The sequence below is a fragment of the Bos taurus genome, chromosome 17 (genome assembly GCF_002263795.3).
Source record: "Bos taurus isolate L1 Dominette 01449 registration number 42190680 breed Hereford chromosome 17, ARS-UCD2.0, whole genome shotgun sequence".
Classification (NCBI taxonomy): domain Eukaryota; kingdom Metazoa; phylum Chordata; class Mammalia; order Artiodactyla; family Bovidae; genus Bos; species Bos taurus.
The window spans coordinates 47405731-47430872 of NC_037344.1; the positions used below are offsets into that span (position 1 = coordinate 47405731).

At 41.7% G+C, this 25142-nt stretch overlaps 1 protein-coding gene across 2 annotated transcripts in view; it reads left to right on the forward strand.

The window, feature by feature from the left end:
* Positions 1-25142, forward strand: part of TMEM132D (transmembrane protein 132D) — an 893199-nt gene that overhangs the window by 212117 nt on the left and 655940 nt on the right. Inside the window, exons 1-2 of one of the 2 annotated variants that reach the window (XM_059876309.1) lie at positions 19846-19944; positions 24056-24944. In XM_059876309.1, coding sequence (XP_059732292.1) covers positions 24184-24944 — 761 coding nt within the window. In that variant the 5' untranslated portion in view covers positions 19846-19944; positions 24056-24183. Of the gene's footprint in view, positions 1-19845; positions 19945-24055; positions 24945-25142 lie in introns of those variants that run through there. The other variant, XM_002694460.6, reaches the window with a different exon arrangement.

The window sequence follows — 25142 nt, forward strand, 5'->3', positions numbered from 1 at the left end:
AGACACAGTAGTTGAAGCACGCGGGCTTAGTTGCCCTGTGGTATGTGGGATCTTAGTTCTCTGACAAAGGATCGAACCTGTGTCCCCTGCATTGCAACGGAGATTCTTAACCACTGAACTATAAGGGAAGTTCCTTAGAACCTGTTTCTTAACTTTCCCTTCACTGCCTGATTTTCGTGTTCAATTTTTTTCTTAAAATAGTGGTAGAAAACGAGTTAATTATTGGCTGTTTATTCCTTGTCTCATTAATATTAAAAGGACATGAATTGAGAGGAAAATGAATTAAGTATTTGTGCATGTTGGGGTGTGGCAGTTTCTCTAACTCATATTTATGCTCAGAGATGCACAGAGAGGAAATCACTTCTTCTTCCTAATGCCCTAATTAGTGCTTTGACAGTTAATCAGTTCCCATTGTGCTGTGAAGCCAGGCATTTTAGAGGTTCAGAGCACACATTCTGGACTCTGGCAGGCTCCTTCAAATCCAGGCACAGGTACTTTTGAGCTCAGTGAGCCAAGCATCTTCAATTGTCTTGGCCTTAATTTTCCTAACTGCTAAATGGGGACAATACACTCCTTACCTTGGTGTTACACAAACACTGAAAGAAAGTAAACGTGGAAGGTGCTCAGCTGTGTCCGACTCTTTTCAACCCCATGGACTGTAACCTGCCAGGCTCCTCTGTCCCTATAATTCTCCAGGCCAGAATACTGGGGTGGGTCACCATTCCCTTCTCCAGGGTATCTTCCCAACCCAGGGATCGAACCCTGGTCTCCCCCATTGCAGGCAGATTCTTTACCAGCAGAGACCCCAGGGAAACCCTGAACAATATCACACGAACACTGAACAAGATCATGAATAAATGAAGTGTCTGACACGTGGCAAAAACACAACAGATGTTACTTTCTCTCCCTCAGTTTTCCTCCAAAGAAACCAGAATGCAAACGTAAATACCAGAATAACATAAGGACAACAGGGCTGTTCAGGTTTTATTTACTTTGTGTGTGCATGCTCAGTTGTGTCTGACTCTGTGATCACATGGACTGTAGCCCCCAGGCTCCTCTGTCCATGGAATTTTCCAGGCAAACATACTGGAGTGGGTTGCTATTTCCTCTTCCAGGGGATCTTCCTGACCCAAGGATCAAACCCACGTCTCCTGCATCTCATGCATCGGCAGGCAGATTCTTTACCACTGTACCACCTGGGAAGCCACTTTTTGTACTTTAGGAATAAAATGTTCACCGCAAACCTGAGGTAGCAGACACTACTGTTTTTATTCGTTCCATGACATCCTCTGGGGAACCTCCTGTATCCTCTGCCATAACCCGTTAGTCCAAGACACATATGGGATTGAATCCACCACAGTGTCAGGGTGGAAATGTGACTCAGGCCTGGCCAATTAGCATACTCCATTTCCTTGGCCTATGTGATTGGTTGAGTTGTGAGCACATGACCTGCGCTGGGCCAATGATCATCAGGTCTGGGATTTTAAAGTGTTTAAGGAAGAGAAAGAAACTACTGCTTCCAGTGGATTTGTCCTTGCGAGACGATAAGCCAGGAGCTGCTAGGGGCCACTGGCCTGAGTGAGTCACCCTGAAAATAGATCCATTCATTTTGTAGGAAACAGTTACAAGACATGGTGCTGCTAGTGTGCTTGAACCTTGACTTCATGCTTCTGGACTTTTTAGATTTTGGGTTAAAGAAATTGCTTACTTGCCTAAGTTGATAGATTTGGATTTTTTAATAGCTTTTACAAAAATGCAGATAAGCAAGCAAGCAACACTTACCAAACACCTGAGAATGTGGGTCCTGTCCCATTTATGTGCAGATTTTTGATCTGAGACATAAAGCATGCATGGGCAAAATCAGATGAGAGCTCCAAAGGACTCTGTCAAGAAGCGCAAAATGACAGGTTTCATGGCACATAAGAAACTGAGTGTACCCTCTTCTCTAGAATGCAGATTAAGTTCCTTCATCTGCATGGAGAGAAAAAGCCTTCCATGATGAAATGGCTCATGATCCCTGTTATGGGTTGCCATGTATGGTTGTTTAGGTTGTGCACTGTACAAATGCTCTCATGCTAGAGGAGTCCTGGAGCTAAAGGCCAGTCTGTGTTGCGTTCAGTGAACTGTGTTGGCTATCATGAGCCTGTATTGGCCTGGGAAGAGGGACACTTACTTCTAATTATACAAATGTTTTGTATGTTAGTTAGTTTCAGGCCTGGCAGAACTCCACCTTGGTGTTAACCTGCTCCATTACTACACCCAGATGCTAAATGTCCCTAAAAACTAGATGCTGTGATCATGCAGATTGGTCCCTGTGTTAATTCATCATTGACAGCTGTGTTAGTTTTCTATTGCTTTTAGTGACTTGAGATGACACAAATTTGTCATCTTTCAGTTCTGTAGGTTTGATGTCCTACACAGGTCTCTCTGAGCTAAAAACCAGGTGTCACTGCAGCAGCATTTCTTTCTGGAAGTTTTAACGGAGAATGTTTTCTTGATTTTTCCAGCTTCTAGACATTGCCTTCATTCCTTGGCTCCTGGCTCACTACCTCTTTCAACATCCAAGACAGTATGTTGAGTCTTTCATATTCCATCACTCCAGCTTCCCCTTCTGCTTCCCTCTTCCACTTTTTACAATTTGAAGTATAGTTGGTGTACAGTATTATATGTTACAGGTGTATAATGCAGTCATTTACAGTTTTTTTTTTAATTTTATTTTATTTTTAAACTTTACATAATTGTATTAGTTTTGCCAAATATCAAAATGAATCCATCACAGGTATACATGTGCTCCCCATCCTGAACCCTCCTCCCTCCTCCCTCCCCATACCATCCCTCTGGGTCTTCCCAGTGCACTAGCCCCAAGCATCCAGTATCGTGCATTGAACCTAGACTGGCATCTCGTTTCATACATGATATTTTACATGTTTCAATGCCATTCTCCCAAATCTTCCCACCCTCTCCCTCTCCCACAGAGTCCATAAGACTGTTCCATACATCAGTTTTTAAAGTTTATATTCCATTTATGGTTATAAAATATTGGCCTGTGTTGTACAGTATATCCTTGTAGCTTATTTTATACCTAATACTTTGTATCTCTTACTCCTCCACCCCTTTATTGTCCGTCCTGCTTCCCCCTCCCCACAGGTAACCTCTAGTTTGCTCTCTGTACCTGTAAGTCTGCTTCTTTTTGTTATATTCACTAGTTGGTTGTAGTTTTTTAGATTCCACATATTAGTGCTTACAAACAGTATTTGTCTTTCTCTCTGACTTACTTCCCTTAGCAGAATAGCCTCCAAGTCTATCCATGTTGCTGCAAATGGCAGAATTTTATTCTTTTTATGGCTGAGTAGTATTTTTATGGGCTTCCTGGTAGCTCAGCAGGTAGAGAATCCACCTGCAATGCAGGAGACCCTGGTTCGATTCCTGGGTCAGGAAGATTCCCCTGGAGAAGGGATAGGCTACCCACTCCAGTATTCTTGGGCTTCCCTGGTGGCTCAGATGATAAAGAATCCGCCTGCAATGCAGGAGACCTGTGTTTGATCCCTGGGTTGGGACAATCCCCTGGAGGAGGACATAATATTCTTGCCTGGAGAATCCTCATGGACAGAGGAGCCTGGTGGGCTACAGTCCATGGGATTGCAGAGTCGGACATGACTGAGTGAAGGAGCACAGCACAGCACAGTATTCCATTGTATGTACATACCATATCATTTTTATCCATCCATCTGTGATACTTAGGTTGCCTCCATATCTTGGCAGTCACCTAAACATGTAAGACAAGTATTAACAGCTGTGAAAGAAATCGACAGGAGTACAATAATAGATATTAGAAGGGACTTTCACACCCCTTTACATCAGTGGATAGATCATCTTCACTTTGAAGGACCCCCTGTGATGGCATTGCGCCCACACAGATGCTCCAGACTGACCTCTCCTCTCCTGGTCCTTATCGTCATTGCATCCGCAAAGCTCCTGTTGCTGTGTCAGGCACATGTTCACAAGCACTGGAGTCAGGTGAGACTCTTGGGAGAAATCTTCTTCCACCTACATTTTTTAGAAAATTTGGTCAATTATTCCCGGACTTGTTTTAAGATTTTTAATTTCTGGGCTAAATTCAATGGACATTGTTTCCAAACAGGCACATGCTCTCGTGTAGCTAACTAGTTAACTGTTGAGGGAGAGTCACTGTTACCCTCACCAGCAGCCCCTCTTGCTCACTTGACATCAAGAACCATTTTTCTATGCAGCTGGGCAATGGGAACTCATCTCACTTTCCAGGTAACTGAATGAGAACATTGCCCTGGGGGATCTCATTCTTCCTGCTGTGTCCTTTTGATTCAGGGGATGGCCCTTTCCCCAGATGCATTGTTTTCAGTCCATACAGATTTCATGTTTTTACAGTTGCATTCAAATCACACTTGAGACTGCCAACCTGAAGCTGCTTAGGCTAGGGAAGTAATTCCCGAATCTTTCCGGGGCTGGCATCTTTCTGGGTTTAGGAACTCTCACCTCTGGTAATTTTGATATTGCAATTGATAAGTGAATGATCATCTTCTGCTTGGAAATATATCTGTTCTGTTCCTCAGTTGAGGTTTTCAGTTTTTTTCCTGGGATGGTCATGATAACTTCCTACACATGGTATGCTCTCTGATTCAGTTTCTTTGTTTGATGCTGTGCTGGGTCTTTGTGGAACATCCCAGTGGTACCGTTGCAGGAGAGTGCAGAGGTGGCTGGCAGGAGTGGGCTGAGTGAGACTGAAATTTCATATCCTCACAGGCATGGGACCTGGAAGACACCCCCAGCCTCTTTTCTTCTTCCCCATTAAAAGATAATTTTCAGAAAGAGATAAAGTCGTTGACTGTCTTAGGGATATAAAATGAAGACGTTAAAATTTTTATGTAGCTCATTAATGAAATGGGGACACCCAGCAGATGTGATAGCTGATCCCAAGGAGAAGGCAGAGAAGCACAGGAGGAATGTCAAAATTCACACCTGCAGACACAAACCTGACTTTTCCAGTAGTGGGGGAGGGGTGGTCCCTCTGCCAGAGAGAGCTGATGTGCATTCCTATAGACAAAATTTATTTTGAATTACTCTCTGTTATCTACGGCCTTATAAAATAGTTCCCATGGCATCACACTCTGAAAATCTAGAATGGCATGAAAAGTTTCCACGAAAGCACAGAGTTCTGCCTCTGCCCCAATTTCTACTAGATGAACTCTCCTCTGAGCAGCCTGTACCACTCTTGGCATCCTTGACTCTTCTCTGATTGCAGGTCTTCGTTTGCTGGCCTGTGAACCTCAGGCAGGAGTGAATGGCAGTGGTTGCTATTTTCTGTTGGTATTTATTTTTCTTGCCCGGGGGGGCCCCCTCCCCGTTGCCCTCCTCCCTCCCTCCTCCCTCATCCCCTCCCTCCTCCCTCCCCCTTCTCCTTCTCCATCTCCTCTTACCTCCTCCTTCTCTTTCCTCTTGCCTTCTTGTTCCCTTGCTATCTCTTACCCTCTTTTCAGAGAATTTGGTATACTGATTAAAAATCTCAAATCCACTTGGCCCTCAGAAAACAAGAGAGGGAGGAAAAAGTTGTTTATGGGGTTTTTAATCCCTGAACTAATTAAATATTAATATAAACAAGTTTTTTCAAAATTACGAGATGTGACACTCTACCAATTTTAATATAAGCAACTTAATGAAGCACACTCCCTGCATACTGAGTGTGTGCACCCAGGCTTCTGGGGATGCTTACACATTGACAGGTCAGAGGTTAGAGATGAAGTCAGTGCTCTGTATTCAGGCCTCATCTTCCTTACTAGAGTGTATTTCAGTGGGCTTTCAGGGGGGTTCAACAGCGATGACCATCTCAGGGAAAAGTCTGGGGTTAATGAGTTGCTGACCCTGAGACCAAGAGATTGGCTTTGAGCTATTTGTCCATTATTCTTTTATTTATCCATTTGTTTATTCTTTCATTCATGCATTTACTTAACGTCCTTCTGTGCCCTGGTATTGTTCCGGGTCCTGAATTGGTAGCTATGAACAAGTCGTGTCAGATGTCTGCCTCCAAGGTCCCAGCAAAGAAGGTGGGGTCTTCAGGTTTAATCAAGAAAACAAATAGAAAAGGCAATTTAAGGTGGAAAGAAACTAAGCAGGGCAGGAGGCAGGGACCAGACAGGCCACTTCAAGGTCCTTCTTGTGCTGAGACCTGTCCCAGGAAAAACAGCTAGCCATGCAGAATAGATAGCATTTCAGGAAGAAGGGGCCACTGCAAAGGCCCTGAGGCAGGAGTTAGTGCATTTGAAAAAGGGCATGAAGGGCATGAATGGATGTGGGCTGGGGAGTGGGGGAAGGTTACAGTGGAAGACAGAGGTCACAGCTGTGTCATGCAAGACTTTGTCCATGGCCTTGCATGGTATCTCAAGGTATCTGCTTTGTTCAGCCTTATTCTCCTTCTGAATAGTTCTCAGATGAGTTCCCAGGTCAAGGAGGCAGTGAGTATGTGGTTCTCAAAGTGTGGCCCCTGGACCAGGTGAATCAGCCTCACCTGTTAAAATACAAATTCTTGGTTCCACCCCAGACCTACTCCTTCTGAATCAGAAGCTCTGTGGTGAAACCCCACCACAGCAAGCCCTCCAAGTAATTCCCAATGCTGACCAGAGGGTGAGAACCCTTGTATGCAATGACAGCAAGAGGGTTTTGTTTCTCTGCTTCTTTGCAGTCTTAAAAATTATGGTCAGAACTCACACACCTCCCCTTTCAGCCATATTTGCCAGATATAGTCTTCATAGTTTTTATTGTTGTTCAGTCACTCAGTTGTGTCTAGCTTTTTGCAACCCCATGGACTGTAGCATGCCAGGCTTCCCTGTCCTTCACTGTCTCCCAGAGTTTGTTTAAACTCATGGCCACTGAGTCAGTGATGTCATCCAACCTTCTCATACTCTGTCACCTCTTCTCCTCTTGCTCTCAATCTTTCCCAGCATCAGTGTCTTTACCAGTGAGTTGGCTCCTCGCATCAGGTGGTCAAAATATTGGAGCTTCAGCATCAGCATGAGTCCTTCCAATGAATATTCAGGGTTGATTTCTTTCAGCATGGACTGATTTGATCTCTTTGCTGTCCAAGGGACTCTCAAGAGTCTTCTCCAGCACCACGGTTCAAAAGCATCAATTCTTTGTCTCTCAGTCTTCTTCATGGTTGAACTCTCACATCCATATGCAACTACTGGAAAAACCATATCCTTGCCTATACAGACCTTTATTGGCAAAGTGATGACTCTGCTTTTCAATATGCTGTCTAGGTTTGTCATAGCTTTTATTCCAAGAAGGAACTGTCTTTTAATTTAATGGCTTACAGTAGCTATGGAATTTCTATGCAAAAGTTCAAGTGAAACCTGACTGGTGAGGATGGGACCAAACCTTCTCATCTAATTGTCTAGGATGCCTGACTAGTTAGATTTTTCAAAATTAAGTTGGATTTATCATTTCCCCCTTCTTCCTAAAAGAGCTTTTACACACATTATTTAAAGTAGTATTGCAATTTCTTAATTAGAAAAAAAATTCTTTGAGATAAGAGCGACCTCCATTTGAACAAACACAAAAAATTCTTCTGCAGAGAACCTCCCTGGTGGTCCAGTGGTTAAGAATTCACCTGCCAATGAAGGTGACACAGGTTCGACCCCTGGTCTGGGAAGATTCTACATGCCATGGGGCAACTAAGCCCATGCGCCACAACTACTGAGCCCTTGCTGTAGAGCCTGCGCTCTGCAACAAGAGAAGCCACCACAATGAGAAACCCACATACCATAACCAGAGAGTAGCCCCCATGTGCCACAACTATAGAAAACCCTGCATGCAGCAACCAAAGCACAGCCAAAAATAAATTTATTGCATTTTTAAAAAAAACAGGGTGCTTTAAAGGGGACCCAGTTATGACTATTTAAAAAAATTCTTCTGCAGATGGATTTTTACATGTTTGCAGTCACCCATGCATGTTTACACATTATATAGGAGAACCATTTTACCAAAATTGGCTAGAATAGTTGTTCTCAAACTGTAGCATTTAACAGAATCCCTTGGGAGACTGTGAAAGCAAAGATCACTGAGTCCCAGCTAGAGTGTCTGGATCAGCGGGGTTGCAGCAGGACCTGAGAATTTGGATCTCCAACAAATTCTTATGTGATGCTGATGCTGCCAGTACCACCAGGACTACAGGTGGAGTTCCCGTTGCTGGAACACAGAGTTCAAAAAGCTATGACTCTGTCTTAAAGATGGGATTAGACTCAGCTGTGAATAACAAGCTGAACTATAACAGTGGCTGAAACAAACTAGAAATTTATTCTTACTTGCATAAATGTCCCAGCTAATGTGGTGGCTCTCGGGTCGTCTGGAAACTGTACCTTCGCGGCCCTGTCTTTCTAACATGCTATTCCTCCTCAGTATTGCATGAACCACTGTTTGTTTCCATTAACCTATTGAAGGACATCTCGGTTACTTCCAAGTTTGGTAGTTATGAATAAAGCTGCTGTTAATATTCCCATATAGGCTTTTGTGTGGACATAAATTTTCCACTCCTTTCAGTAAATATCAAGGAGCATGATTGCTGGATGGTATAGAAAAAGCATGTTTAGTTTTACAAGAATTGACAAACTTGCCTTTGAAAGTGGCTGTACCATTTTGCATTCCCACCAACACTGAATGAGGGTTCCTGTTGCTCCACATCCTCGCCAGCATTTGATGTATCAGTGTTTTGGATTCTGGCTATTTCATGAGGTGTGTAGTGGTTATATACATGTTTTGTTGGATATTTAGTTTGCTCCTTTTTACTTAAACTTTAAACCTGATGTGCACTGAATTTTCTTTCAATATAAACATTTCTTAGCATTTATTTATTTTTTCATGTCTAGGAATAGATTCCAAAGTGTGCACTGAATGGGGCAGAGAGAAAGGGAACTCCAAACTTCTCTTAGATATTGTCAAGTTCTCTTCCGGAAATATGACACATGTTATGTTTCCACTCAAGCTTTGTATGAGAGCATAGTGATGACTAAACTCCAGGAAGCATTGTTCATTGTGATTTTAAAAACTCTTCATCAAGTCTGTAAGGAAAGATATATTGAGCATGACATGAATTTTATCTCTACTTTCAGAATCTGGAAATAACAGATCCTGGTCTCCTTCATCCCATCTAAGTGGGTCTCCTACACTCACTTTGTTTGGAAGGTCATTGCAATTGTGTCTTCATTCCTGTGGATGGTCAGCGAGTTTGTTGTGGCCTAATATATATATATATATATGTCACTGGCATGCATATATATGTACCTGGCATACATATGTACAGTTTCCTAAATTGTAAAACTGGAGTGGTGGTTCTCTAATGGGAATGATTTTTCTTCCCAATTAGGGTTGCCAGATATAGCAAACAAGAATACAGGGTATCCAGCTAAATTTGATTTTCAAATAAACATTGAATGGCCCATGAAATATTTGGGAGTCACTTACACTAAGAAGAGTACTCGTTATTATTCTGAAATTCAAATTTAAATGGGCATCTTGTATTTATTGAGTTCCCTGGTGGCTCAGAGGATAAAGCATGTGCCTGCCATGCGGGAGACCCGGGTTCAATCCCTGGGTTGGAAAGATCCCCTGGGGAAGGAAACGGCAACCCACTCCAGTATTCTTGCCTGGACAGCGGAGCTACAGTCCACAGGGTCGCAAAGAGTCGGACTCGACTGAGCGAGTTCACTTCACTTGTATTTATCAGGCAACTTTACCCTGAGGTGCATTTGTGACTGTCTGGAGACATTTGTCGTTGTCATAACTGGACAGGGGAGTTCTGGCATCTAGTTGAGGTCAAGGAGGCTGATAAATATTCAACAGTGTACCATCCGCAGAAAGACTTATCCTCAGTAGTGCTGGGGTGGAAAGACCTTGGTTAAGACTGTCGGAATTTCTGTTTAATTTCCTGGCTTTTGCACTTAGCTAGTGAAATGTAAAGGCTGACAGGGACTAAATATGATTAATATATGTGGGAATGTATAACTCTCCTTACAGCCGTCCTGTCTCAGGTTACAGACCTACTTGACTGGCCATGCTTCCATCTGTGTACCCTGGTTTATTTTTCTTCATGGCACTTACTGCTGCATGAAATTACATTACGTGGGTTTATTTCTTTACTTGTGTTTTAATCTGCCCTCCTCACTAATATGTGAGCCTCATGAGGATAGGGATATTACTCTTTCTATTTAATTCCATCTCTCCAGCACCGTGGACAGCGCCCGACACATCTATTCGTGCCGTGAATGACAATATGAATAAAGGCAGAGAGGTATCTTGCTTTTAAAAGAACTCTACAGATGCCAAACATATTTCTCATAACAAATTATTCTTTAAGCTAGAGTGCTTCTCACACTTAAATCTACACTTAAATCGGCTGCATTTGCCACTGGCTACAGTCTTTAGTTGTCACACTCCTTGGGGAAGCTGCAGTCAGATACCAGCTTCCTGAATCATTCAAAGTATGAAAGAAAATGTGCTTGAGAAATGAAGACAAATTCCCTTCTGAAATATCAGAAGCAACAAACTCAATGTTTTAGAAACAAATTAAGAGCCATGTGTATAAAGTAAATGTGCTCATCCCAAGGAGAAAAGAGAAGATGGATCTATCTAGAAGGGACTGGATCTAGAAGGGACAAGTATGAAGGGACTGGAATAAGAGAAGATGAGGAAGCAAGATCTTTTATTGTAATAGCAAAATATGCATAAATATCTCTTGGCATAATTCCCAGAGATTGAAATTTTCCTTCAATGAAGTCTGTTTTCCCATGTAAAGTTAGAAAAATGGTTACTTGTCCATTTTGGTTAATTTTTAGTGAGGATAATTTAATCTGGAAAAGTATGTTGGTTCCAGATTTATAAAATTCTCTTCTGTGTTATTCTAAAGATCTGGGGCATCATGAAAGTTTTTAGAGAGTAATTAACGGATATCAGAGTTAATGTTTTGTGTCAAATTTTCAACAATTATAAATTTGGAAAAAAAAACTATTTTGGCAATGCAGTTCCTTCCATGTTTTATATTTAAATATATTTGATGTCATTAAAAAAAATAAAGTAAATGTGTTTGTTCATCTGCATAGCTGGACCTTTCTTCTATACTTCATGTATGGTGTCCTTGGAGTCAGGGGGAGGGATACCGTGCTTTTTCAAGGTCTTCAAAAAGTGTCCTTTTGTTGATGCAAATCCCAAAGGACAACCTGTGTCTTTTTCCTGGAGCTAACATTTTCTCAATTAAAGACGACATGACAAGCCCCCCAAATGTGTCCAGCTCTGTGCTGGGTCCTGGGGGCATGACAGTTGTCATCTTCCAATCTGTGCTACAGCAGCATGTCCTGTAAGCCCTGGACCTGGAAGTCAAGCAGCCACTGTAGACCAATCACCAAGAAGTACCTACTTTCACGTCAACCTCAGCTTTAACAATTATGATTCTTGGACTTGATGTGTGAGTTATATTTTTCCAGTATTCATTAAGATATGCATGGGGCTTCCCCAGTGGCTCAGTGGTAAAGAATCCACCTACCTGTGCAGAAGACACAGGTTCTATCCCTGATCGGGCAAGATCCCACATGCTGCGGAGCAACTAAGCTTGAGTTCCACAACTCTTAAGCCTCTGCTGTAGAGCCTGGGAACCTCAACTGCTGAGCCCATGTGCAGCAACTGCTGAAGCCTGTGCACCAAGAGCCTGTGGTCCGCACCAAGAGAAGCCACTTCAATGAGAAGCCTGTGGACTGCACTGGAGAGTAGCCCCCACTCACCGCAACCAGAGAAAAACCTCACCCAATAATGAAAATCCCATACAGCCAAAAATAAATAAATTATTTTTTAAAAAAAGAGAGATGCATGGCCAGTTGCAAATTTTAAAAATGTTTTTCTGTGTACCACTGTGAATTAACTAATCATGATGTCATTGATACTCAAGCCATATTCTGGGAAAAGCCTGATTGAATCTGGAAAGATGAACCCAGTGGGTCTGGGCCCTTGAATGAATCCTTGAGGGCTGCATTGCTTTGTGGTAAAGGAGTCAAGACTATTGTATTAGAATTCTTTGTCATTTACCACCTGTGTGACTTAAGGCAAGTCCCTTAACCTCTCTGAGCCTCAGTTTCCTCACTGTGATGTGAGGATGATAAAAAGCACCTAATGCATGGGGTTGTTGGGAGTATTACATTCATTGGTCATTCTAGAGCGTGTAAAACAGTGTCCAGAATGAAGTAAGTGTAGTCATTAAATAAATAATTTCAAAACTAACTGTGATACAAAGCAGTTTGCTACCTACCCAAGGAGAAGCACAGAATCAAAGTATTGCATAGATGTGGAGATACCATTTGACTGAGGTTCCTAGGGAGGGTTTCTTAGGTCTGGAGGCCCTAATATGCAGTGTTCTAGAGCAGATGAGCATTTATCTACTAGAGATTTGCTTTGGGGGAAAGGCCATGGCAACCTGGAGGGTGGGAGCAGTAGAGGAGGGAACCTAGGATGGCATTTGATGAATTACCAGCAGTTCGGCCTGGTTGGGGCATAGGTTTGATGTGGCAGACAGCAAGATCCTGAGGCTGGGAAGCGAGAATTGAAACCCAGAGATTTTGAATGAGCTACTAAATTTCACATGGAAGTCATTGAAGAGTTAAGGACATCTTTTTTTAATGATAGCAGAAAGCGTGACAGGGACACAGTAGACTGTGAGGAATTCCAACCCAGGCAGCAGACCAACAGGGTACATGCTGGTCTGTGGTGCAAGGGAAGGAGACACCTGTCGGGAGGATTTGCCAGTGTCCATGGTGTGAACAGTCTCAGCATGGACGATTGGCTCCTGAAGTTCCTGGACCCAGCTGGAGGGCGGTGCATAGAATCAGCTCTTGTGAGTCTGCACCTGCCAGGTCCAGCAACACCATTGACAAGACCTGCCTCCTCCAGTCCTCCAGGCACTGGCTAGCTGTGTGACCCTGGTCAGGGGGTCAATCCCTTTGACTCTCAGTTTCCTTATCTACAAAAGGAGGAGAATAATGTAAAACAACATCAATGACATTTGCAGTTATAAAAAGAGAGGTCAGTGTGGTCAGTGAGGTCAGTGAGGTCAGAAGTGTAAACTTTTCCCCAGGGTAGTGTTGTCCCAGCAATTGTCCCAGAGGACAATCGTCTCCCTGCCTTTAAAGCTCCCTGCCTCCATGCCTGAACTCACAGCCCCTTCCTTCATCCTCAAAGCCGGCAAGAAATATGTCCTTCTTCTCTGACCTCCTGGCATTCTCTTATTAAGACCCTTGTGATGACATTGGTTCCACTGGACGAACCAAAATCATCTCCCCATCTCATAATGTTTCACTGAATCACAACCGCAAAGTCCCTTTTGCTATGAAGGTCCCATATTCTCAGATTCTTGGGGTTAGGTCGTGGATATCTTTGGAGGGATGTATTTTTTAGCCCGTGACAGTAACCAGGGACAACTGTGTGTGCACATGCACAAGTGTTTGAGGATCTGTTTACAATCATTGGCATAAATACAAACATGTCTACAAGCATATGTATAATAGTGTCTATATATTGTACATTAATGTGTATAGACAAGGGCTTCCCTGGTGGCTCAGATGGTAAAGAATCTGCCTGTAATGTAGGAGATCCGGTTTTGATTTGTGGGTTGGGAAGACCCCCTGGAGAAGGGAATGGCAACTCACTCCAGTATTCTTGCCTGGAGAATTCCATCTACAGAGAAGCTTGGAGGGCTACAGTCCATGACTTGACTGAGTGACTTTCAGTTTCATGTATAGACAAAGGAGCAGAGAGATAAAATAGAAGAGGCTTTAGAGTCAAGGACCAGTTTTGCTTGTTTGTTTTTGAAGTTTGAGTATACCATGCTTATAAACTGAGGCAAGCTATCCAGTTGAGAGGCAGAAATAGATGATGTGAAAGCTTGAGAGGGAAAAGTGGACTGTAAAGACTGGTTTTTGAAGGAGAAGGAGATGCTTATAATCACAGACAAAGACAGGTAACAAATTCTAAGTTGCTGGCAGCTTCTCTGGAGAGAAGAGGAGAGAGTTCCTTTCTGGTGGATTCTGAAGTATAAGTCATCAGCTGAACTTGTGTTGGGGTTCAGTGGGATGATATGATTTTGACTGTTGATTATTCATCTCCATGTAGGGCAGCCCTGATACTCAGGAGTAGGAAGGAGCAAAGTGGGTGAGCTGAGCCAATCTGGAAGTTTGATTTGGGTTTGTGTGTTAAATACTCTCTAATCCAAGTTCTCAGAGGGCACACCTCTCATCTCAGTCTGGGGCCTTTAGGAACTTACTGAAACTCAGGGTATCTAGTGTGTCCCAGCTCTCAGTAAAGCCATCTGCTTTCCATCCCATCTCTGACATATTCGTCTGTGACCCAGTATAAGGGCACAGGAAACAGGAAGTGCCAAGGTTTCCCCAAACCACAGTGATTGTGGGGTCTGCTATGTAATAAGGTCTTGTCATTTCAAGCATGCTGAGATCCTTCTGGTCCAAGAAGAGACCTTCTTTCACTCTTGGGGAAAGCTATCCAATTCAGGTTAAGTTGGACACTGTGATTTGCGGGTTTTGGAATGCATTCTTATTCTTCTTATATTGGAGGAGGAAAATTTTCTATACTTCATGTAAGTTTTTGTTGTTATTTTCACTGACTTTTAAGAGAGAGGACCGCAGTGGACCTAATATTCCTTCAGTTTGATTTATTAAACTGAAATTCCAAAATATTTTCCCATAGTAATAAGGTCATGAATCTCTTCAAATTTGTATATTTTCTCCTTGATCATTAGTCAAGTTGAATGCATATTTTTTCCTTGGCAATAAAGAACTTCTTTAGCATTTTCCAATCACTAGACAGAAAAAAATAAAGGCATATAAGAATAAATCCAGTGAAGGATAAGAAATGGAAAAAACAACCCACATAGTATTGTGGGACATTTAAACATAAAATAAGATAGCAGGAATAAATCCAAACAAATCAATCAAGTAGAGGCTTTCAATCAAAATCTATTTAGACATCAACACTAAAGAAAAATACACAGATCACTGAAAATAAAAGTAGGCAAAACGTTGCATTAAGAAAATGTTTACAAGAATCAGAGAAATCTGAGATGGATGGCTGTATTAATTTCAGGAAAAAAAAATACGTTCAAAGCCAAAAACATTAAGAAGGACCAAAGAAAAGGTTTTATTATTGGCAACAGGAGACATAATACACAAGAATTTATCATGGTCATGATTCTTTGGGTAGTGTCTAACATATTGAGGACAGGTATGGTCTTGTGTTTTTGAAATATAAGAACCTAACCATTTCAGAATCCCTGGGAAATAATTTAACATACCTTTCTCAGACATTGACAAATATAGCAGACAAAACTAAGAGATTCTGTAGTAAAATTGAGAGTACAGTTACCAAAAGACCACAATATGGGACCAATTCATCCCATCGGATATCTTTTAGAACTTATCAGTATCTCTGGCCCATTGATATTGTATATTTGTTTTCCAGATTTATACCAGCTTTTCCTATTTTTTCTTTTAGGCTGTTTCATGAGGATTTTCTGTAATTCATATGTAAATGAATAATCTTAATCTGCCATCTGTAACAATCCATTTTGTGTTTATTTTTTTAAATTTAGCATTTTTTTGGCTTAATTTTCAATTTTGTTATTTTTTATATTATTATTTCTTACCTTTGGTTTTATCATTTTTTCTGTATAATTTTTTTTGTTTTGTTTGGGATTTCTCTTTTCTTGAGTAGAATGCTTAGTTTACCAACTTCCTTCTATTTTGTTTTATACTGACAGTATTGAAGATAGTATGACTTTCCTTTTGATTACATCTTTGTCTGCTTCACAGGCTTCCCTAGTGGCTAAGATGGTAAAGAATCTGCGTGCAATGCAGAAAACTTGGGTTCAATTCCTCGGTCAGGGAGATCCCCTGGACAAGGGAATTGCTACCCACTCCAGTATTCTTGTCTGGAGAATTCCATGGACAGAGAAGCCTAGAGGGCTACAGTCCATGGGATCGCAAAAAATCAGACATGACCAAGCAACTAACACTTTGGCTGCTTCACATGTTTTGATGTATACTATCATCGTTATTAGGATTTGTAAATATAGTGCAATTAAAAGCTTTCTTTTAATTTTGTATTCAAGAACAGTTTAGTAGTTTTTTTTTCCCAAGCAAGTAGCACTGTTTCTATTTTTCTGTTGTTATTGATTTATATTTTAATACATATGCTTATGGACTACAATTTAAATTCTTTTTGTGAAATTTTTGGTTTTTCTTGTGACTTTATATATGATATTTGTCAAGGGTCATTAATAATATATATGAGTATCCTCTGTAGAGATTACAACTTCATAATTCATATTATTTATATCTTCATAGCCTTACTTTTTCATCCTTAAGTCAGAGGTTGGAAAAGAAGGTATATAAAGTTTTAAAAAAAATTAGTAGCTGTCAATTTCCAATTGTAACTTTAAGAGATTTGCTATATTAATTTTGGAGATATATTTTTGCTTAGAATACTTATTACTACATATGCACTATGAATTGTATCCTTCCACAAAAATTAAGATCTTTAACCCAGGTAGTTATTTTTTCTCTGGAATTTACCTTATCCTCTGATGTTAAAATTGTGCTATTTTTTTCACCCCCTATGAAATATCTATGGTTAGGTTTTTAAAAAAAATGTCATAGTCACTTTATTTAGGAGTTCTCTTGCAGACAATTTAAACTTACTTTCTTATGATTTTTGAGTCATCTGTCAGTCTCTCTTTTCACAAGAGAGTTTAACTTATTTATATTTAGTGTCATAGTTAACAAATTTGTTCTTATTCCTTTCATCATATTTTATACCTTTTATCAATTTTCTTTCTTGACGATCAATGTTCTTTATTTTCAATATATCACTTGATGAGCTGTTTCTGTTTTCTCTCTTTTTCTCTCTCCCTTCCCAGTTTGTAAGCCAAACAGCTTGATTTTAAACTTAGAGAAAAGTACAGTTAAATATATATTTATTTGGTTACTGTTGACAAAAATAAAGCCATTTCTATTGCAAAATTAGTACACTTTTACTTTTTTTTTCTTTTCATGCTTCTTTTGGGATTTTTACCAAGTATATGATTTTTAAAAGCTACAATATTTGGGTTATGAATCTTTTTTGATCAATAACTATTTTGAACTTCTTTGTTTTGCCTATGTTTTAAACTTTATTTGAATTTATTCTATATGCTTAAATGTTTTTGTATTTATGCTATGATTTTCTTGTTACTGAATATTATACTTTGATTCACTTCCTGGTTGCCTGAATAATTTGGTTCAGTGATGTTTGTAAGGAAAGGTAGATAGGATGTAACCTTGCATCTTTGTGTTATCTTCGCATATTATCAGGACAATCTCTAGTTTAGAGAATTAATTGTTCAATTAGAACACTCCCCATAAGATTTGGGGAAATACTTGTTATTTTATAATAATCTTGTACAGTGGGCATGACTGAGGCCAATTTCATTAGTTTTTTCTTTTAAAAGTTTTACTTTTAAATAAGCACTTATAGAATTATTCATCATCTGTGGCATTAAGAAATGTTTTTAGGAAATATCTAAAAGTTGGTGTTTACAGTTTTTGTTGGAATTCAGTGGAATATTTACTTTTACCCCAGGACTGTTTTCCTTTCTCTATTGTCTTTTAATAATTCTTCTTTTGCATTTTCCTGCTATTTTTCTTAGAAGTTCTATTATCTGTGTATATATCTAATGTGTCTCATATTTGTTTGCAGTCTGCCACTGATCATTTTCATTTCTTGTCTTTGCCATTTAGCTTTAGGGAAAGCTTCATAAATTCTCCTTTTTTTAGGATAAATTCAATTTTCTTCTTTTTCATATCTATTTTATTGCTTTTGAAACCATTTTAAATCCCTTACTTTTAATACTGCCATATCTTCTTCCATCTTGGTCTTATTTCATTATAAAGTAACAAAGGGCCTGCATTTCCTTGATTAGTGAAAGTATAAAAGTTATTCTGTGTGAAATATACTTTAGTCCTCTGCGGTAACTACTCTTGAAACTACCTCTTCATTGCCCTTTGAAATGTCTTTCTTTGATTTTGCAGTTTTTATTTATAAAAAAAAAATTTTTTTTATTCTCCTGTTTTCCGTCTATATTTGCCTTCTCTCTCATGGTCCTTGAATGAGGGTCATCTCATCGTGCCTTGGCATTTCACTGGCACAGTGGAGTGGGTTCCTCTTTTCTCCATTCGGTTTTCACCTGCTCTTGTTAGAGCTGTACAGGAAATGTCCACCTGGAAGGGCCACTGGTCCTACATTCCTGTATCCCTGACGCTGCAGCTGGAGCAGCGTGGGGATGCATTGGGATTGCTGATATTCCCAGACGGTCGCTATAACAGCCCTTCTCTCAGTTTGGTACAGCTGCTGCCCTGGGGGCCAGTTTCCTGTAAATCGTTTTGGTGTGGCTTGGACTCAGTCCACAGCAAGGCTGTGTCACACCTTCCACTCCAAGTCAGCAAGAAGCCCTGATTCTGGGGTTTTCTGCACTGTGTGGTCACACTCACTCTTGAGTCATTCAATTTGGCTGATTACAAATGTTGTCGGCAGTCAGCATCGGGAAGCATTACCAAGTGCAGAGCATCCCTGGGATGCATGCCCTTTGCTTTTACAACTATCAGGTTATTTCTACCAGGCTATTACCTTCTTTTATGATGTCATGCTTAGGGCTACTAGAGTTAGCCAATAACGATACAGGGTCCCTGGTTACATTTGGATTTCAGATACCTGACAAATTTTGTTTTTGTTCTTAATTATAAGCATGCCCCCATGTAACCTTTCTGTAAATTAGAAAAGGAAACATAGTTGATTTTCCTACATTTCATCTGGCAACCCTCACCATGCTGTTTTTTCTGCATGAGGTGTTGGCATCTCATGCAATTTCTCAGGAATTCTCCCAGGCTAGGGCTTGCAGTTTGCCCTGAATGTTCAGCACAGATGCCGATTTTTACTTATTACCATATTCTTTTAGCTACTGCTTTTGAGTCCACTCAGGGGAAATTTTAAAGGTCTGTGCTCAAATTGCCATCTTCCTCAGGTTTCTTAAAGATATTATTTAGGGGAAATTATTTTTTTTTTCAAAATGTTAAAATTAACAGAAAATCTCTGCGAGGCTGCTTGCGTTGCTTAAAGATGGGAACATGTCACTTTCTTTCAAATAAGCATGTAAGCCACAGCACAAAAGTCAAATGTAATTTTTTTTCTTTAAGAGATTATTAACTGAGATTTACCACATGCAACTTCTTTGTTATTTGACACCTTGCTCTTTTTTTACATGGAAATGGTGTTCTTCATTTATAATAGTCATCCCCATGGGGATTCCAGGATATTCAGCTTTACTTCTTAGTCCATTCTGTGCATTGTGGAACACTGTTGTTGTTTTTTTTTTTTTTCAGTTTTGTTTTTTAAAAAAGGAATGACTGGAAAAGGAAATAACAACTAGCTTTGGGTCAACTTGGAGCATTTTTAAGCAATAAACATCGAGGTTAGATAACCAGGTGAAAAGACAAATAGGCCATTTGTAGAATGCAGCTTAGAAATTACTTCCCTTTGAATGATGCCCGTGGTAACCCCTGATTGCTTTCCCAAATAGAGTCAGGGGACCCACAGCCATTGTCTTTGGGATATGTAATTAGTTGCACAATAAAGTTAGGTATTCTCAAGTAGTAGGGATCAGATGTTCAACAGGAAAGTTCAGGGAGCCTCGGTGTCAAATATTGTTCCTTATTTATAACCTGACCATTTATTTGGCTTCAGCAGTGTCTACAGTGAATGACAGGCTGATGTGATGACAACCAGAATAACCGCTCCAGGTGGTGCCAAGACGTATTTTTAAGAATCACGGGATCTGTGAGTCTGTTTCCATTTTGTAAATAAGTTTATCTGTATCATTTTTTTAAAAGTTATTTATTTGTTTATATTTGACCTTGCTGCACGGGGACTTTCTCTTGACGTGGCTCCTGGGCGTAGCTGGTCTGTGTCATGTGGGATCTTCCCAAACCAGAGATTGAACCCATGCCCCCTGCATTGGCAGGTGGATTCTTAATCAGTGGTTATTTTTTAAAAAATTATTTACAAAATAGAAACAGACTTAACAGGTATTGAAAATAAACCTATGGTTACCAAAAGGGAAATGTGGTAGGGGTAGGCATAAATCAGGGGCTTGGGATAAATGTATACACACTACTATATGTATGGCAGATAACCAACAGTGATCTACTGTATTGCATGGGGAATGCTACTCAGTATCTTGTGATAACTTATATGAGAAAATAATCTGAAATAAAAGGAATATATATATATATATAAATATGTATAACTTTGCTGTGCACCTGAAACCAACACAACATTATAAATCAACTATAATCCAATAAAATTTATAAAAGAGAATCAGGGACCTTATTCCATAGAGAGGTGCCTCCCTTCGTTAGTCCCCTATCATCACCATTACTTGAAGCTCCTCATGGGGTAAAAGAATGGAGGATTCTAATTATAGAGGGATGCAACAGAGGAGGCAGAGTATAAAGTCCCGATATAAAAATATAATCAGCTTTTTGTAATACTGAAAGCACCATGCATTCGTTGACTCATTCATTTCTCAAATATTTACTGAGAACCTAATATTTGCCAGGTGCTCTTCTAAGGACTGTGAATAAAACAGAGAAAAGGCCAACGTGTCATCTCTGCTCACTTGCATATAACCTACTGGGGCATGGAGGGAATTACAGCAGAGAATAAAGTCCTGTAATAGGAAAGTATAAGATCTACAGGAGGACATCAGTGGGGCATATAATGCAGAATCGTGCAGTCAAGAGAAGTGACTTTTACAACGCAGCCTGCAATGTCCCAGCAGAGTCGGGGAGGGGAGGTGGTACCCAGAGAAGGGACGAAGGAGGAAGCTTCAACCCTGAACATGAGCACAAAATTCACTCCCTGTACTTCACTTGCATGGAAATTCACAAGTGACAGTGCACTCTTATTGAAAATATAAATCCTGAGAGATTTCCAGAATGTTAAGAAAAATGTAATTCTCCTAAGGAATGAGGTCTCTTGTGCTATGCTAAGTCATTTCAGTCGTGTCCAACTCTGTGCATCCCCATAGACGGCAGCCCACCAGGCTCCCCCGTCCCTGGGATTCTCCAGGCAATAATACTGGAGTGGGTTGCCATTTCCTTCTCCAATGCATGAAAGTGAAAAGTCAAAGTGAAGTCGCTCAGTCATGTCCGACTCTTAGTGACCCCATGGACTACAACCTAACAGGCTCCTCCGTCCATGAGATTTTCCAAGCAAGAGTACTGGAGTGGGGTGCCATTGCCTTCTCCAGTCTCTTGTGAAGTCCATGATATTTTGATGTTTGAAAAAGGAATTCCTAGGTATTGCTGCTGCTGCTGCTAAGTCGCTTCAGTCGTGTCCGACTCTTAGCGACCCCATGGACTGCAGCCTACCAGGCTCCTCCATCCTTGGGATTTTCCAGGCAAGAGTACTGGAGTGGGTTGCCATTGCCTTCTCCTCCTAGGTATTAGGTTGAGTCATATGAAATCAGTGCTTGGGTGAATCAGAACTCCTCAAGATATTGGAGGTTTCAGATGGTTCAGGCCTATGGAAGCCTTCATTGCTGAAGTGGAGCTCAGCTTGGCCTGAGCTGGGTGATGCCATGGAATGGAGGGAGCCCTTCCCACAGGGGTTTTCCATCAACTCAGGACGAGTTTATGCCAAGCTGACTCCTTGTCCAGGGTAGGATGGACTTCAGCTGAGTGCCCTGTGCTGCTAGAACTGGATGGGGGCTTCTGCCCTCTGGTCGGGCCCCTCCTACAGAGCAGCACCGGAGAGGCAGAGAGGCTAAGGGACTTGCCTGTTCTCTCACGAGATCTGAGCAGCAAAGCCACAGTGAAGACTCCTTTCTCTGAGTTCTTTGCTTTCCCCTCTGTTCACAGACAACTGCCAGGAGGGGTCCGGACTCCTGTAGGCGTCATGTATCAGAAAATGTGCTCACGTGGGCCTCTGAAACAGGTCCGCCTGATGAATGTCAGGGCCTGAGTTGCTTTTATTGCAAAATAACCAGAGAGAGTGACAGGGCTAATGAGAAGGGGTCTGGATAATTTGTGGAGCTTTGCCTAGAAAGTCAGTGTTTCCAGAGCCAGTAATTTCCATTTCTAAAGCCCCTTAAATTGGTTCTTGAATTATGTAATCTCTGTTTCTGTGTTTTTCTTACAGAATATAAGGCACATTGTAAAAATAACATTTTTGGATTCTTTTTCTCCCTGAGGGCGGGATATGTTCAGGAAGGGGGTGGGGGGAGAAAGACTTTCTGTGCATTGGTGTCAACACAGCTTTCACGAAGGATGTGGAGGCCACAAAAGTGATGGACTTCCCTTGCTTCTTGGGTTTTTAGGGTCACATGGACTCGACATGATGGGGTTGGGTCATCGCATCTATTTCAGGTTTCCTTCCAGCAGTATCTTTCCAAGGTCTTTTCTGTCCATCTCTCAGCTTAGCCCTAAGGAAAGTACATGATGTGCAAGTGATTTATGATTGTCCATCTTTAAAGTCTTTTATCATGTTCCCATGGTAAATGTGTCAAGGGTAGAGTATGTATCTGGTGGAACAGGAAATAGTATTGGGTAAAATATGGACACAGCATCAAGCCACATGCTGAGAAAGTCATTCTTGTTTCCAATCTCAGTCCATCTGGTGGAGCTAATGGGAGCACTCTTCTCTGCTGGATGCCAGCAGTTTCTTAAGACCTTTCTCATGAGGATCTTTCCCTCTAACTGAAAGAGAGCAAGTCTTAGGCATAAGCCATCACCCCCTAAAAGGCATGAGGACTGCTAGTTGAAAATTAAAGGCATTACTTTGAATTTTCTTTCTTTTTTATTGGAGGATAATTGTTTTACATTGTTGTGGTGGTCTCTGCCATACATCTATCATACATCTATATGTATACACACACACACACACACACCACCCCTCCCTCATACATATATATATATACACACATACACACCCTCCCTCCTGAACCTCCTCTTCCCATATATACATAATTATATATGTGTATATATGTATACATATATATATACCCCTCCCTCTTGAGCCTCCCTTTCCCATATATACATAATTATTTATGTATATATATAATTAATATGTATAATTATAAACTTATATTTATACCCTTCCCTCTTGAGCCTCCCCTCCTCATGCTACCCCTCTAGGTCATGACAGAGCACCAGGCTGGGCTCCCTGTGTTCTATAGCAACTTCCTTCTAGTTATCTACTTCACACATGATAGGGAAGATCCCCCGGGGGAGTGCATGGCAACCCACTCCAGTATTCTTGCCTGAAGAATCCCATGGACAGAGGAGCCTGGGGGGCTAAAGTCCATGGGATCAGAAAGAGTCAGACAGGACTGAAATGCTTTAGCATAGTGTATAAATGTCAGTGCTACTTTGTCAGTTTGTACTTCGTTTCTCCTTTCTCTCTTCTTATCCTGCTGTGTCTACAAGTCCATTCTCTACACCTGCATCTCCATTTCTTCTCTATATATAGGTTCATCAGTACTGTTTTTCTAGATTCCATATATATGCCTCAATATATGGTATTTGTTTGTCTCTTTCTGACTTCACTTTGTATAACAGGGTCTAGGTTCATCCACCTCACTACAACTGACTCAAAATTGTTCTTTTTTTTACAGCCGAGTAATATTCTATTTGTATTTGCTCGCTTAGCTTCTGTGCATGGCCAATGAGGCTGGTGGCTGGTTCTCTACTTACTCCAGTGGCATCAATTTTTCTTTAAAGAAATACATTTAATATAAAATGAATTGATTTAAGACATTTTGGATAAAGAATCGCTTAATTAATGCTAAGGCAGGGCAATCCACTATAAAGGGGTTACAAAGAGGTCTGAAATATTGGTATCACTGCCCTCAAGTTTCTAACCCCTGAACCCCGATTCCTCCCAACAGTGGCTGAAAGCCGAGGCATACTGGAGAGTATCCAGAGGTTCTCTTTGCTGCCCACCTACCTCCCGGTGACCTACCACATCCACCACGCAGACGTGTCCTTCTTCCTCAAGGAAGCCAACCAGGACATCATGAGAAACTCCAGTCTACAGTCGCGGGTGGAGTCCTTTCTGATTTACAAATCCAAGAGGCTACCAGTCCTGAATGCCAGCTATGGGCCTTTCGCCATTGAGCAGGTGGTACCCCAGGACTTGATGCTCCCCTCCAGCCCCTTTGGATTCACCAGCACGTTTTCTCTGAACTGGAAGCTGAAGGCGCACATCCTGCGGGACAAGATCTACCTGAGCCGGCCCCGCGTGCAGGTGCTGTTCCACGTGGTGGGCAGGGACTGGGACGACCCTGGCCCGGTGCAGAGCCTGCCCTGCCTGCGGGTGTTCGCCTTCCGGGAGACCCGGGAGGTACGAGGCAGCTGCCGCCTGCGGGGGGCTCTGGGGCTGTGTGTGGCGCAGCTGGAGCTCCCGGCCAGCTGGTTCGGCCCCCCGACGGTGGTGGCCGGAAGGAAGAAGACGCCGGAGCCCCCCGAAGGGAGTCCGGTGGAGCTCTACTACGCCGTGCAGCAAGGGGACGACCGTGGAGACTGCGCCAAGGAGGATGCCCGGAGAGCCGGCGGTATGCGGACGGGCCGTAATGACATCGATGAGTCTGGGCCTCCCTTGCACAGGATCGGGAGTGTTTTTCTTTACCAGACCCCCAGCCGGCCGCCGCTGAGAGAGCTGCGCTTGGATAACCACGTGGCTGTGCAGTACGTGCCAAAGACAGTCAGGCAGGGAGACGTGCTGACTTTTCCAGTCTCCATCTCCAAAAACTCCACCGAGGACCGCTTCACGTTAAGGTGAGTTCATTATCTTCCGGTAGCACCTCCAAGGTCAAGGGCGCTTCTGAGACCCTTCCCCTATGTGTGATGCATAGATCTGTGTTAGCGCTGGCCAGGGTAGAAACGTCCCTCCACTTTTTGCGGACTCCAATGTTCACTGTCAAGTAGAAAGACCAGTTAGAGCTCTCTGAATTGGCAGTTGATTCGGTGAAGATG